Raw genomic sequence first — 12,085 nt, 5'->3', positions numbered from 1 at the left:
AGATTTGGCCAGCTCTAAAAGTCTTAGAGGAGATGTTCCTGACTTCAAAGAAGAAAGATTAATGATAACTAGGTGGTATGCTCAAGAAGTCTTCTGATCCCCTGCTATTTGCAAGTATGATATCAGTGTTAAGAAAGATAGATTCAATCACTGTTAAAAAGGTGTGGGTGTGTGTTTATATATACACAGACATGTGTATGTATATTTGTATGTATTAATGTATATGGTTCCATGGATGGGTAAGCAAGCACCACTAAAACCCTGATTATCCTTTATCTCTCCCTTCCACGTGGCCATCACTTCCCCATGCCCTGCCTTTCACTTCCTTCTGCTCTAGTCATGCCTCACCTGGCTTATTATAATTGTCTTTGCGCCTTCCCCTTCCTCCCATACTCCCCCTTCTAGCCTCATCTCCTCCATTCAGCCCTCTCAATCCAACTTGCACCGTTTCGTGCATCATATTCCTCAGCTCCTGCCACAAATCCCTTTCCTATGTCTCTCTCCTGATACCTGAGCACTTTTTCTCTTGTTTGATAGAGCCAGCTGTGAAGACGACAGCCATCTCCCCAGCCAGCTGTTAGAATCGCAGCCAGCATCCAAAGCAGGTATTGAGGACAACAAACTTGAACATAGGAAGTTCCATCTTAACATGAGGAGGAACTTCTTTACTTTGAGGGTGGCAGAGCACTGGAACAGGCTGCCCAGAGAGGTTGTGGAGTCTCCCACACTGGAGACATTCAAAACCTGCCTGGACGCCATCCTGTGCAACCTGCTGTAGGTGACCCTGCTCTGGTGGGGGGGTTGGACTGGATGATCTCCAGAGGTGCCTTACAACCCTGACCATTCTGTGATTCTGTGACAGCAAGTTGGACCTTCCGTAGCTGTGGTGCCCGTGTGGGAACCTGGCCCCTGGGACTGGAAGAGCAGGTGGCTCAGGCACCCCTATGCCTTGTCACAGCTGCTTGGTACCAGTTGGGCTGGGTACGTCCCCCCCATCCGTGCCATGAGCAATGCCTCACCTGAGTCTTTCCATTCTCCCTTTTTCCTGTAAGGCAGATAACTGCTATGGAGGGAGGGAGCAGAGCAAATGACAAAGAATTTTGATAATTACTCCTGTTTTGGTGGATTTTTGTTCCTCTTTTCAGATTAAAAAACTGTTGAATTTCCAGAATAACTTATTTCCACTTTGATATCCACATTCCCCCTTTCTTTATCAAACTCCTCCCAGCTCCTCTGTCTGTCCCCTGATAGTGTTTTGCTGGTGATTTGAGTGAACCATCATTTTGATTTTCCATTTAGTTGACTATGCTAAGGAACGTGAGTCCAGTTTGAGATAATATTGCTGAGAAACCTGGACTGTCTGCTAAATGAATATACCATTTTAACTTTTGGGTGTAGTATTACTATTACTTTACTAGCTGGTAATTTATTTCCTTTTCTTATTTATCTTTTTCAGTCCACAACTTGGACCATCTATAATAGCTATGTCTAAATAGAAATGATATGCTAAAACGTACTGAACTAGGGAAAAGAAGAAATGAAGCAAACAGAAACAAAACCCCAAGGGTAATTCTCTATTAACACAGCACCAAGCTTCAGTGTAGAGTGAAGAACTGTGGAGTTCTATGAAATATAAAAGCTGGAAAAAAAAAAAAAAAACAACAGAAAAAGAAAGAAAGAAAAAAGAGAAGTAAAAGCATCAGAAAGTAGTAGAGACTGATAGTTAGAATGTGGCAAGTACTGATATATTTAAGCTCAGATGTGATATGCCACAGATTGGTGGGTGAGAGTTATTGGTTTATTATAATAAATTTTAAAAAAATGTTATTGGAGGTGGCAATGACTCTCTATGCCTTGGTACCCCCTCAGCAGACACAGCAAAAGCGGACAGTGTAAGGGAACACCACTTTCAGAGCTCTTTTCTATCACCAAGCAGGTGCAAAGGCAGCATAATCTCCCACAAGGAATAATTATGATTGAGGGTTCAGGTGGGGGTTCCCCCCAGCCCCCCAGAAAGCAGAGCCTCACCCTGTGCTGACAAAGGAAAGAGACCGAAAATCAAACTGGGATCCCCCAGGCCTGTATGTGCCCCGTGGGATGACAAGAAGAGCAAGACAAAAGTGATGAGGGGGCTGCTGTTAAGTAGTCCTTGAAATAAGACAGTAAAGACAAGTCTGAGAAGGTATTCAATCTTGTTGTGGGCAATTGGGTAAAACCTTTTTAAGCGTACCCACTTGATGGGACAACCTCTGAGGTGTACAGTCGGGAATTACCCACCAATTAACTTCCTTACAGGGGAAACTTCCCGCCGTGCCAAGAATCTACGTGGTCTGCGTTAGAGCTGCCGCAACACAGTTCAGGAGGAGGAAGGATCACCATTGGTATAGAGAGGCAAGCGTTATTTCACCGCTCTCATGGACACAGTTGGTCTGAAGAGAATATACTGTCCTGGTCCAGCTCTGGCACCCAGGGCTGCAGGAAAGCCCACAAAATCATCCCCTGGCATTAACCCTTGCAATGTCAGAGAAAGGTGTGTTGAGAAGTAAAATTCACAATTAACTTTAAGCTATAAACAACCCTTTGAAAATATCGGGTGAAGTTACAACACTCTATCGAGGAATAGGCTGCGCCTGGCCTGCTGACATCCTCTACCTGCCCCACGGGCAACACAGAGCCACCCCCAAAACAAGGTACGGTTCAGTCTGAGTAGGAATTTCTGGAGCCCTAAGGAAACACCGCCACAGAAGCTCAGCAGCAGCACCAATTTCAAAGTCTCTGTTTAAAAGGAGTGATTTTTAAATAGCATGATTAGACTAATTAAGTTCTGTTTAGGTTTTAATTTGCATTTTAAGGATTTGATTACCCACCAGTAAGAAAAGAGACTGATTCTTTCATGTATTTGATGACAGTGTGACACAATCTGCCCTCTTAGGTTTACAAATAAATAAAAATAAAATATGTAAATTAAATTACATCTTATTCCGTATCATTGCTATCAACAGCAGGTAACTAACAATGCCGATTGCTATTACTAATAACAATGTTATCTCTTACTAATGGTTCCATTCTTAGAAAATTTATTTCATAAATCCCTGCTGTACCATCCCAAATTCTAACTGTGACCAAGAGACATAATCCATTTTTAATTGAGATTCAATTACCCTTTTTTTCATTAAAAGTCTAAGCTGCAATCATATGACTGCTGTGCATCAGAACAGGCATACCTACAACTTTCAAAAAAAAATATCCACAGCAGTTTCTGAATAACTGGGGGAGGGGGGTTGGCAATAGGCTTTTTGTATCATATGTTGTTGTGAATGTAATTCTATTAAAACACACATTTTATAAATTAAATAATAGAAATTAAAATATTGTTAGAAGATTATGTAAATTTGTCTTTTGTCTACTCACTCTGTTTTTGGAACTTCTTTTCTAAGCCAGTAGAAATCAGATTGGGCTGCGTATTTGCGAGTTTGCAACACGTTGCCAAAATAGTCACTTTCTGTAAACTTCAGCTGTATAGATAAAGCACAGACATTTTTAATGCGTGTCCAAGGAAACAAAAGTTGACATAAAACAATCAGAACTTTTATTTTAAACAAGATAATCACCTGATTTTTTAGCCATTATCAAATCAAAGCGAGTAAAATTTTCACACTTGGTAGGAAGAAAAAATATTTTGTGAGCTTAGTTAAAAAATGGTGGCTGAGTGGATCTACAGAAGAGACTGGAACATTGAAAAGCTCTTCCCTGCGCAGAGAACAGCTGAGGAAATCAGAAGTACCCAAAGATGCATTGCAGACTGCATGTTTCTAAGGCTGCTATCCAGGCAGCCTCTTTCCCATAAGGAAGTAAGTCTACTTTTATTTTCAAAAGTGCATTTTAAAACCATTTTCAAAAATGTAACAAAGCCCTTTTTTTTTTTTCAGTTTGTTTTGCATTTTATTACAAATACTTTGTACTCCGTGCCCTCCGAGGGTTCTGCTGCTGCTTTCTTACTGTTTCTCACATTAAATGCTTACAGCCATAGGGCTCCATGATTCCATAAGCCTCCAAATCTAATAGGAATGCCACACACACACAACTAACCATGCAAGAAAAAGGGATGTTAATTTTTTATAAATCCAGCCGATATTCCTGTCACCAGTTTCAAGAAATCCTATGACTTTTGAGGGAGTTATACTTCAGATTTAAACTATGTTTTTGCAGCCATGATTAACAAGTGTTTTTCACTAAACGTTACCACTTATCTGGGCAAATAATTCCATATGTTGAGTAGAAATTTGGTCCCATCCTCCATTTCATTACATTGCCTTCACAGCACCACCTCACCCTAGTCTTTCCAAGAACAAGGACTAGGCTTGTAGAGTTGGTTCTTCAAAGTTTTCTCAATAAATTATGCTTTTTAGTGTTCTTTCATGTTCTCTGACAAAGATGACTATCACACTTGTATTTTACCAGCTCAGGAGTGAATGTGTGACTCTACTTTGCCTGTGACTTTCAGTAATACAATTCATTACATGCGTGCCACAGTTTGGAAAATGGTAAAATATACCATCTTCATCATCTGCCTTCCTGCCTTAGGTAGACTGAACAGATCCTGGGTCAGGAAGGAGTCATGTCCCTCCCCTTGCCCAGTATCCTTGTCCAGCAGCCAGCACAGTAAACATATACATTGGTTAGGACCTCTAGACGTGATTATAACCAACAACCCTGGAGAGGTGGGGAGAGGCTGTATAGGGTACCATAAATTGTGTTAATTTGAGGAAAAATGCATTAGTATTTTTGAAGATGACTAATTTGAGGATTGTTTTTTTGTTTTGTTTCGTTTTTACAACTAAATGCAAAACTTAACTCCAGTGTATATTTAACCTTTAAAATGGTTAATAGCAGGAAGGTTCTTTGTACCCAAGCACATTTTTAGTCCCAGCAGGCCTTGTGGTGATCTCACTTAGACACACCAGCACTGACAATTTAGACATGAGAGCGAGCATACTTAATTCAACATCTAAAAATAAGCAGGGAAGCCAAACTCCAGAAGCATGCCATACAAAAGAAGAGCTTTGATTTTAGACAGCAGCAAAACAGAGCAAAGAATGGCTGCAATATGTAAAAGAAGAAAGCTGCAAGTCTGACACTTACTGTTTTGATGTCTTCATTAATATATGTGTCATTCATTATAAATTGAGGGTAACCCACTTTTGCCATAACTGCTTTTGCCTTTGAAAAAAAAGAAGAAAAAAAAAAGAAAAAAGTGTTGGCAGATATAAACATTTCTCAGTGTACGGCTTTTTTTTCCCCTCCATTCTTTTTTCACTTTGTATTATTATGCTTCCCTGAAAGCATCCTAATTTAACTTCAAACCAACCTGCCTACAAGGTAGACTTGGTGCCACAAATGAGCTTTGCGTCACAACGTGGAGGGTCCAGGTTGTCTTGTCAGATTATCACAGTGGGTCTGTTGTCACCTGCAGAGCTTTTACAGACTTACAACAATGCATTTGAGTGCAAAATCTTAACAGCTGATTTTCCCCACTGGTTTTTGTGTTAATCAGATGGTCAAATGCCTGTTTTTACAATGTTTTCCAAAAGATAACAGGAAACGGCCCATTTTGCTATGACGCAGTAACTGGTATGCAACCAACTGTTAAAATAGATTTGATACACAGATATGAGTGAACCTGGGTCCCAGCAAGTGCAGACTGGTGTATTTCCACCGAAACTCACTTCCATTTACACCTGAGGATGGGTGCGCGCACACTTTTTTTGAAGTACTGTACTTTCCTAAAACCACAGGGCTAATCTTTGGTTCGTTCTCCACTTTCATCCCTCTACTTTGCAGTCTTTGCCCTTCCCCTACTGTAAGTAAAGTGTTAAAATAAGACACCTCACTTTTCATTGACTTTGGGGTTTTTTTTTTCCTCATTCAGTCACGACTTGTTGCCAGTGTTTATGCACCATTTCTGTAAACGCTCTGGTGAGAAGTAGTAGTAGCTGTAAGATAAGTATTCCCACTTTGTAAAGGATGGAGTAAGTATGTAAACAGACTTAGTAAGGTCCTCAAAAAACACTGGCAGGCCACCCTGCCACCCAGAATTTCTGTGGAAACAACATGTTTCCAGAAGAAAAGCAGAAGGATACAAAAAGATAAGACGATGTACCAAGAAATGAAATATGATAAGTCAATAGAATAAATTAAAGCTGTGGTGTACTAGGGTAGCACAAAGCTTTCACTTTGTATGTTTTCAGGATGCTGAATTTAATTTTAATGAATTTTAATTTAAAATGAATTTTAATTTAAAGTCTTCGAAATTGCCCCACCCCTCAAAAAATGCTCTTCTGGAAATCTATTCTTCAAACTCAGGTGTCCAAACACAAATGAATATTGCAAGATATGAAGTGCAATAAACGGACTGGCCTTTAAACTGACTGCAGCCATACCAACCCTGCATTCTGCTCTCTGCAAGCAGAGCCCAAACCTCTCTGGGGTCTACCGGCTTGTATTTCCCTCTTGCTGCAGGGGGTGGCTGTTCAAGGGAAGATTCCCCTTCATCCTCAAGTGAAATTCTTGCCCCCTTCCCCTACACAGTGTCGCAATACAACAGGGCCTCCTATGACAGCAGTTTTTTTTGTTCCACAACTGTAAGAATTTAACCAAAATTATTTTGTCTCCTCTTTTATTTTTCAAGAAGAAAGGATTTTTTTGCTTCTTCAAACTCCTTCAATTTCTCAATCTCATTTCCAGCCCAAAGTCATAATCCTCCATTTGTGACATCACAATTAATTGTTGTTGAGATAATTAAGATGTCACAAACAGAAGATTACAACTTCAGGTAGGAAATTAGCAGCAGGAGCAGATGATGTCTTAAGCAAGAAAGATCCCATTGTCATGCAAATATCCCTAGTGATAAAAAAAACAATGGAAGACAAATGCTGAACAGGAAATATGAAATGAGTCCAATTAACTCTCAACACAATGTTTTCTCAGTTTTCCAGAAGGTAGAGCAGCCTTCCAAGATATTTTAAATGCCAGTGGGGAGGGGGTGTGTGTATGTATAAAAAGCAGGGGGCTGGAGTACCACTAATCTGCAAGTTCGTATATAATCAAGAGCATCTTTTTTTTTTTTTCTGGTAGTATTGTCAGGTCCAGCTGACTGAACTTTGCAAGAACTGGAAAATTTCCGTTTTCCATTTCAAATGTTTCAATCTGAGTTGTTACACTAGTCTTGAAAAAGCAAAGTACAAAACTCAACAGTTTTAGTTTTTAGTGAGTCAGCTGCTTAAACAAGTTCAGAGAACCTCAAATGTTCTGCATGTGTTCCAGAGCAACCATCTGAATCACTTAGAGTAGCCTCTGTGTTGAATCTACTTAATTGAGCCTCTTAGCATTTTGATTAAACAGATTTAATTTAAAAACTAACTTACACAATGAAGAGTAAACCCTTTAAAAACAATTTCTAGCGCAACTTGCAAAAAATCAACAGTGGCTTTTAAAGAAAAAGTAAGGATTAACTGTGTCAGTACACTGTCATTTCACCAATGATTTAGCCAGTACAACGTTGATCAGAAATTGTTGATCATGTTTTGGCACATAAAAGAACATTTTTGGCTTTGAACTATATTATATCCTTTAAAAACACTCGATTTCTAGACTGCCTTCCAAATAAAAGCCAATAAATTCACGTCTCGCTGGCTGTAAACGCAGAGGACTATGAAGCCAGCCTAGATCTGGCAGCACTTCTTTGCTGAAAGAAGCAGAGATGGGCCCTGCCCTCAAACCCACGGTACTAGTTGTCTGGTTGCAACCACAATATGTCTATCTCCATTTCACCATATGGGCATTTTGGGGTCTTTATGGAGCATCTGCCACATCCATCTCAGTCTCTTCTTCCACAGCAGCCGACTGAGAGCAGCAGCTTGGAACTGCCATATTTTCGTTCTTTTAGACCCCACTCCTTAACCAAACATCTCTAAGGGTGAGGATGATTCCTCCAGATTCCTTAATAGCAGATCTGACATAGGTTGATCTAAAAATCATATATAATCTTATAATGTCATAGATAATAATATAATTAATATTTAATGTTAATTTTGTATTTTAGTGACACTTAAATCCTTTAGCCTTGTCATGCCCCTGCTGCATTTGAAAAGGAAGATGGGATGAGTTCTCCCAACCTCAGGAGAGCTGAGCTCACTTGTCAGGTCACACATACTCTTGCTTTGTGTCTTTGACAATTGATGTCATGAGCTTAAGATTTCTATGTTCGAGGAAAAAAAGGTCAGAAACTGCCACAATGTTTTGTTACAAAGGCTGTATAAAACCCCAGCAAATAACAGAGTTTGTCTCAAAGACTTGCTGCTCCTAGTACTTTGATGTTTTATCAATAGCTAAAGCTGTCTCTATTTTGTAAGATATATAGATATACATATAGATTTATATAGAGATAGATAAGGGAAAAATGTTATTTTACTGCATTAGTTACTTAGAAGGTTTTGCCACAATATGTATGTTTCAGAAGTCTGAGCAAGACACCCAGGCAACTATATACTCTGTAATGACTGAAGTCTAAGGTAGACTTTACTAGCACTGTGTAGACCTTACTACCACTGTAATTCTGATGCCTTCTTGAATGTTCCACCAGTCATGTAGGAAAACAGATTCAGAAAAGTACACACTTTTTTACTACACCACCGAGTTAATTTGTTATTAGAAAACATAGGTACATGCTTAAACACCATTACAAAGCTTCTGGACCATCTAAAATCACAAAAGAAAAACGTCCTTTAAGAGCCTTTTTGAGAACATCTATAGCAAGAGCTGACGGAGAGCAAATTGGTTGTTACGTGCAATCCATGACTCACTATACAGGTTGTCCCAGAAAAGGAATGTGTCTCAAATTGATCCTAATGATACCTATGATGTGGCCAAAAATGTAGAGGTGTGCCATCCTCCCCTGAGATCCTACTGACCTAGTGGCCCAGGGTCACTTTATCTCCACTGTGTAGCACATACTGGTATGGGAGGAACAGAGGAATAAGCTTGCTTGATCTGAAGGACCAAGGGCATCTCTCTTTTTGAAGGGCTACCTCCAACATCCTGACTCCAGCCTGGGATGAGGTCCAGGCCCATACGGCCCATGCAGGCACTTAGGGCAGGAGGCATGGGTGGCAGGCCAGAAGGCTGTGGCACACCAATAAGTTCCCTGACACTGACAGCGAAGTGCATGTGGCTCATGGTGGAGGGAACTGTTTCCTATAGCCAAAGCAAAACCTGTGAGAGGACACAGGTCCTTGGGAATCCCTCCAACTGGGATTCCTCCCAGGGGCTTTGCATCGACATGACAGGCCCATTCAGCTGAGCCCAGCGCACAGCCCAGTTTATTTACACAACAGACAAGTTAGAAAGCATTGTATTAAGAGCAGGTTTCTAAATTTGCATGTTGGAAGTCTCTTGCTTCCTTGGCTATATTTCTGTTCACTTGAGTAATATTTGACGGCAGTTCAAAGACTACTTATTCATACAGCACAGGAAAGAGGAAAACTCTCCTACAACCAGCTTGCTCTTTGATAATGAAGTCAGTATTTTCCCCTTGATAAGATTAAAAGTATATTTAAGAGACCAGCCTTCCAGGAGGCACGCACACACATACAGGGAAAGCAAATGAAATGTGACAAATATACAGGAACCAACCATGTGGTAACTGCACATGAATCCGCTGTAAACACACCATGCACAACTTTTTATGGTTTAAGGGCTCATTTAATTCCTATATCTAATTTGCATATTAAATAACCATGTGTACAGGAAGAAAAGGGACAATGGGGTATTTCCCCCAGCTATTAAGTACTCAGCCTACCTTAGGCTGTTGGGTAAATTAAGAAAACTGATCTCCGCGGGCTTCCTCTCCTGCCACTGAAAGCGAAAGGCTCTCACAGGGGGTGACACAGAGCAGCAGCATCCTTTAGAGTAAGTCACGATAACAGTTTTGCGCCCCAGCAGCCAGAGAGCAGGCTCCGAGGAAGAGGACCCACAGTAGGACTACTTCCTCCACTGCTGATTACGCAAGGAAGTTTCCCCACAGACTCCAACACAGTGGGGATTTTATCATCAGTGTGTCTTTCTGTCATGATGAGAGCATTGCAAATCAGTTTACTACAGAGACAAAATAATGAACAACTTTTCACTCTTGACTTAACAACTTGCCAACGTGGGAACGCACACATGTGTGTCAATGCTACAAAGCATCCCAGTTTCCACTCTAGTCAAATTCTCACTTGACAACCAAACCTGGTGTGTGAGCATTCTGAGAGCCTTTTTTGCCCATCACAGTATGATTTGGATATTTTGTAGGCCTGCTAGCAACACCAAGTACTGACATATTGTACTTACTATAAAAAAAACCCCAAAACAAAACATATATCTCACCCCCGACAAATTTTATGAGTCTGACACAGATTTTCTGTATATCAACTTGACTCACAGTAACTTTGTGAAGATCATTTTCAAGCTTCTAAAAATACAAAAAATTAATACAATTACAGTTCACTGAAAAATTAGCATGAAATACATTCTGAAAGCTAAAATCATTCACGGCAAAGAAATGTTCCATTTAATTACAAAGATTAATTCAGCCTTTATGTACGTGTCTGGTCTTTTCATTTTTCATTGAAAACAGATGATTCAAGAGCCATCTGGTAAAATTGCTGCATAAATATCACTGCATCTATTTAGGTTTTACATATAGAAAAACTCAAGAAACAGAGTGATGGACCTTGGTAAAACACAGAAATGTTCCATCACAGGGCTAAAGCCCAGTCCTACAGGTATCAGTAGGAAGTGACCCACTGACTTGAGTGGTAGACGGACTGGGCCTACCTTAATGATGTATTTGATTTCCTATGCAGGGGCCACATGAAATGTCAGGGATTTGCACATCGTCAACTGCAATTAAAAGTGAAGTCACAACTCAAACATGAACACTTGGCCTGAAAAGGTAGTTTTTAAGAGCACTTGATCTGCAGTGAACTGGCTATAATCCATACTCCAGAATACAGCTAATCATCAAACTATGTATTTTTAAACTTTGGCTTTAACTTTCCTCTTATATTTGCATATCACAACAATACAAAATGTGTAGATTTTTCAAGATTTTCAGAGCTAGTGTTGTTTCATGTAATAATACATACCACCATCTCACACTGCACCATAAACCTCTCCCCAGTATTTCAATAATTGTTTTTAATGTTCTACATTAATCAATTAAAGATGGAAAATACAGCTATTTCTCCAGTCTTGTAATAGCTTGAGCCCAAGGCTAACAAAAAATTAAAAAAAAAAATTAAAATCAAGTGACTTATGTGAATAATCACACCCAAGCACACAACAGTAGTTTAAAATATTATGGCATCAAGTACACATAAAATTGTTTTCAGTTAAACACCCTTTGTGGTTTCAAAAGCAGCTGAGTCCATTTGACATCTTTGTCCTGCCAAGTGAAAAAAAAAAAATGTCCTAGTCCTCCCTGTTCTCCCTTGCTCCTCCCATCTCTTCATACTTTTGCCTGTGCTGCCTGCACCCACAGACTCCGTGAGCTGCCTCAGTTCCCTGCCACATCTTTCTGGCAGACTGCTTAGCTCACTAACATAGCAGAAATCTATCCAAGTTTTATCCCAGCCAATTTTCTGCCAGATCAGTGAGCTCAATCCCTACACAAAGAGACCCAGCAAGTGCTGCAACTAGCACAAGACAAGTGCTGGGAACACATAGTGTGGGAAAGCAGAGAAGGAACAGCAAAGGGATTACGTGTTAAATTTGTTTACCCCTTCCTCTGAATCATCTTTTGAAACCACAGCTTCACTCAAAGAAAAATTCCTGACAAGAAAATATTACCTAGTATGCTTAAAACAGGACCATACTATACATTACCTTCCTATGAAAAGGAGGGGAAAAAGGACAAAAAGTTTTCTAAGCAAACTGGTAGTTGAGATTATATATTCAGTCTTAATATCCACTAGCTAACAAGATAATATTACTAACCATAAAGTTGCAAGCACCTAAAGGTTTAGTAGGACTGCCATGCACAGAA

The 12,085-nt window shown here is 39.9% G+C and overlaps 1 protein-coding gene across 1 annotated transcript in view; it reads right to left on the bottom strand.

Annotated features, from left to right (window-relative positions):
• Positions 1-12,085, bottom strand: part of PHEX (phosphate regulating endopeptidase homolog, X-linked) — a 107,854-nt gene that overhangs the window by 30,371 nt on the left and 65,398 nt on the right. The window contains exons 13-14 of the mRNA XM_009893105.1: positions 5,143-5,220; positions 3,412-3,515 (exon numbers count right to left, since the gene is read on the bottom strand). Of these exons, the coding sequence (XP_009891407.1) occupies positions 3,412-3,515; positions 5,143-5,220 (182 nt within the window). The remainder of the gene's footprint in view (positions 1-3,411; positions 3,516-5,142; positions 5,221-12,085) is intronic.

This window comes from Charadrius vociferus, unplaced genomic scaffold, assembly GCF_000708025.1.
Source record: "Charadrius vociferus isolate BGI_N301 unplaced genomic scaffold, ASM70802v2 scaffold169, whole genome shotgun sequence".
NCBI classification, from domain to species: Eukaryota; Metazoa; Chordata; class Aves; order Charadriiformes; family Charadriidae; genus Charadrius; species Charadrius vociferus.
The sequence above is the reverse complement of the archived record's forward strand: the minus strand, read 5'-3'. Positions and strand labels throughout refer to the sequence as shown.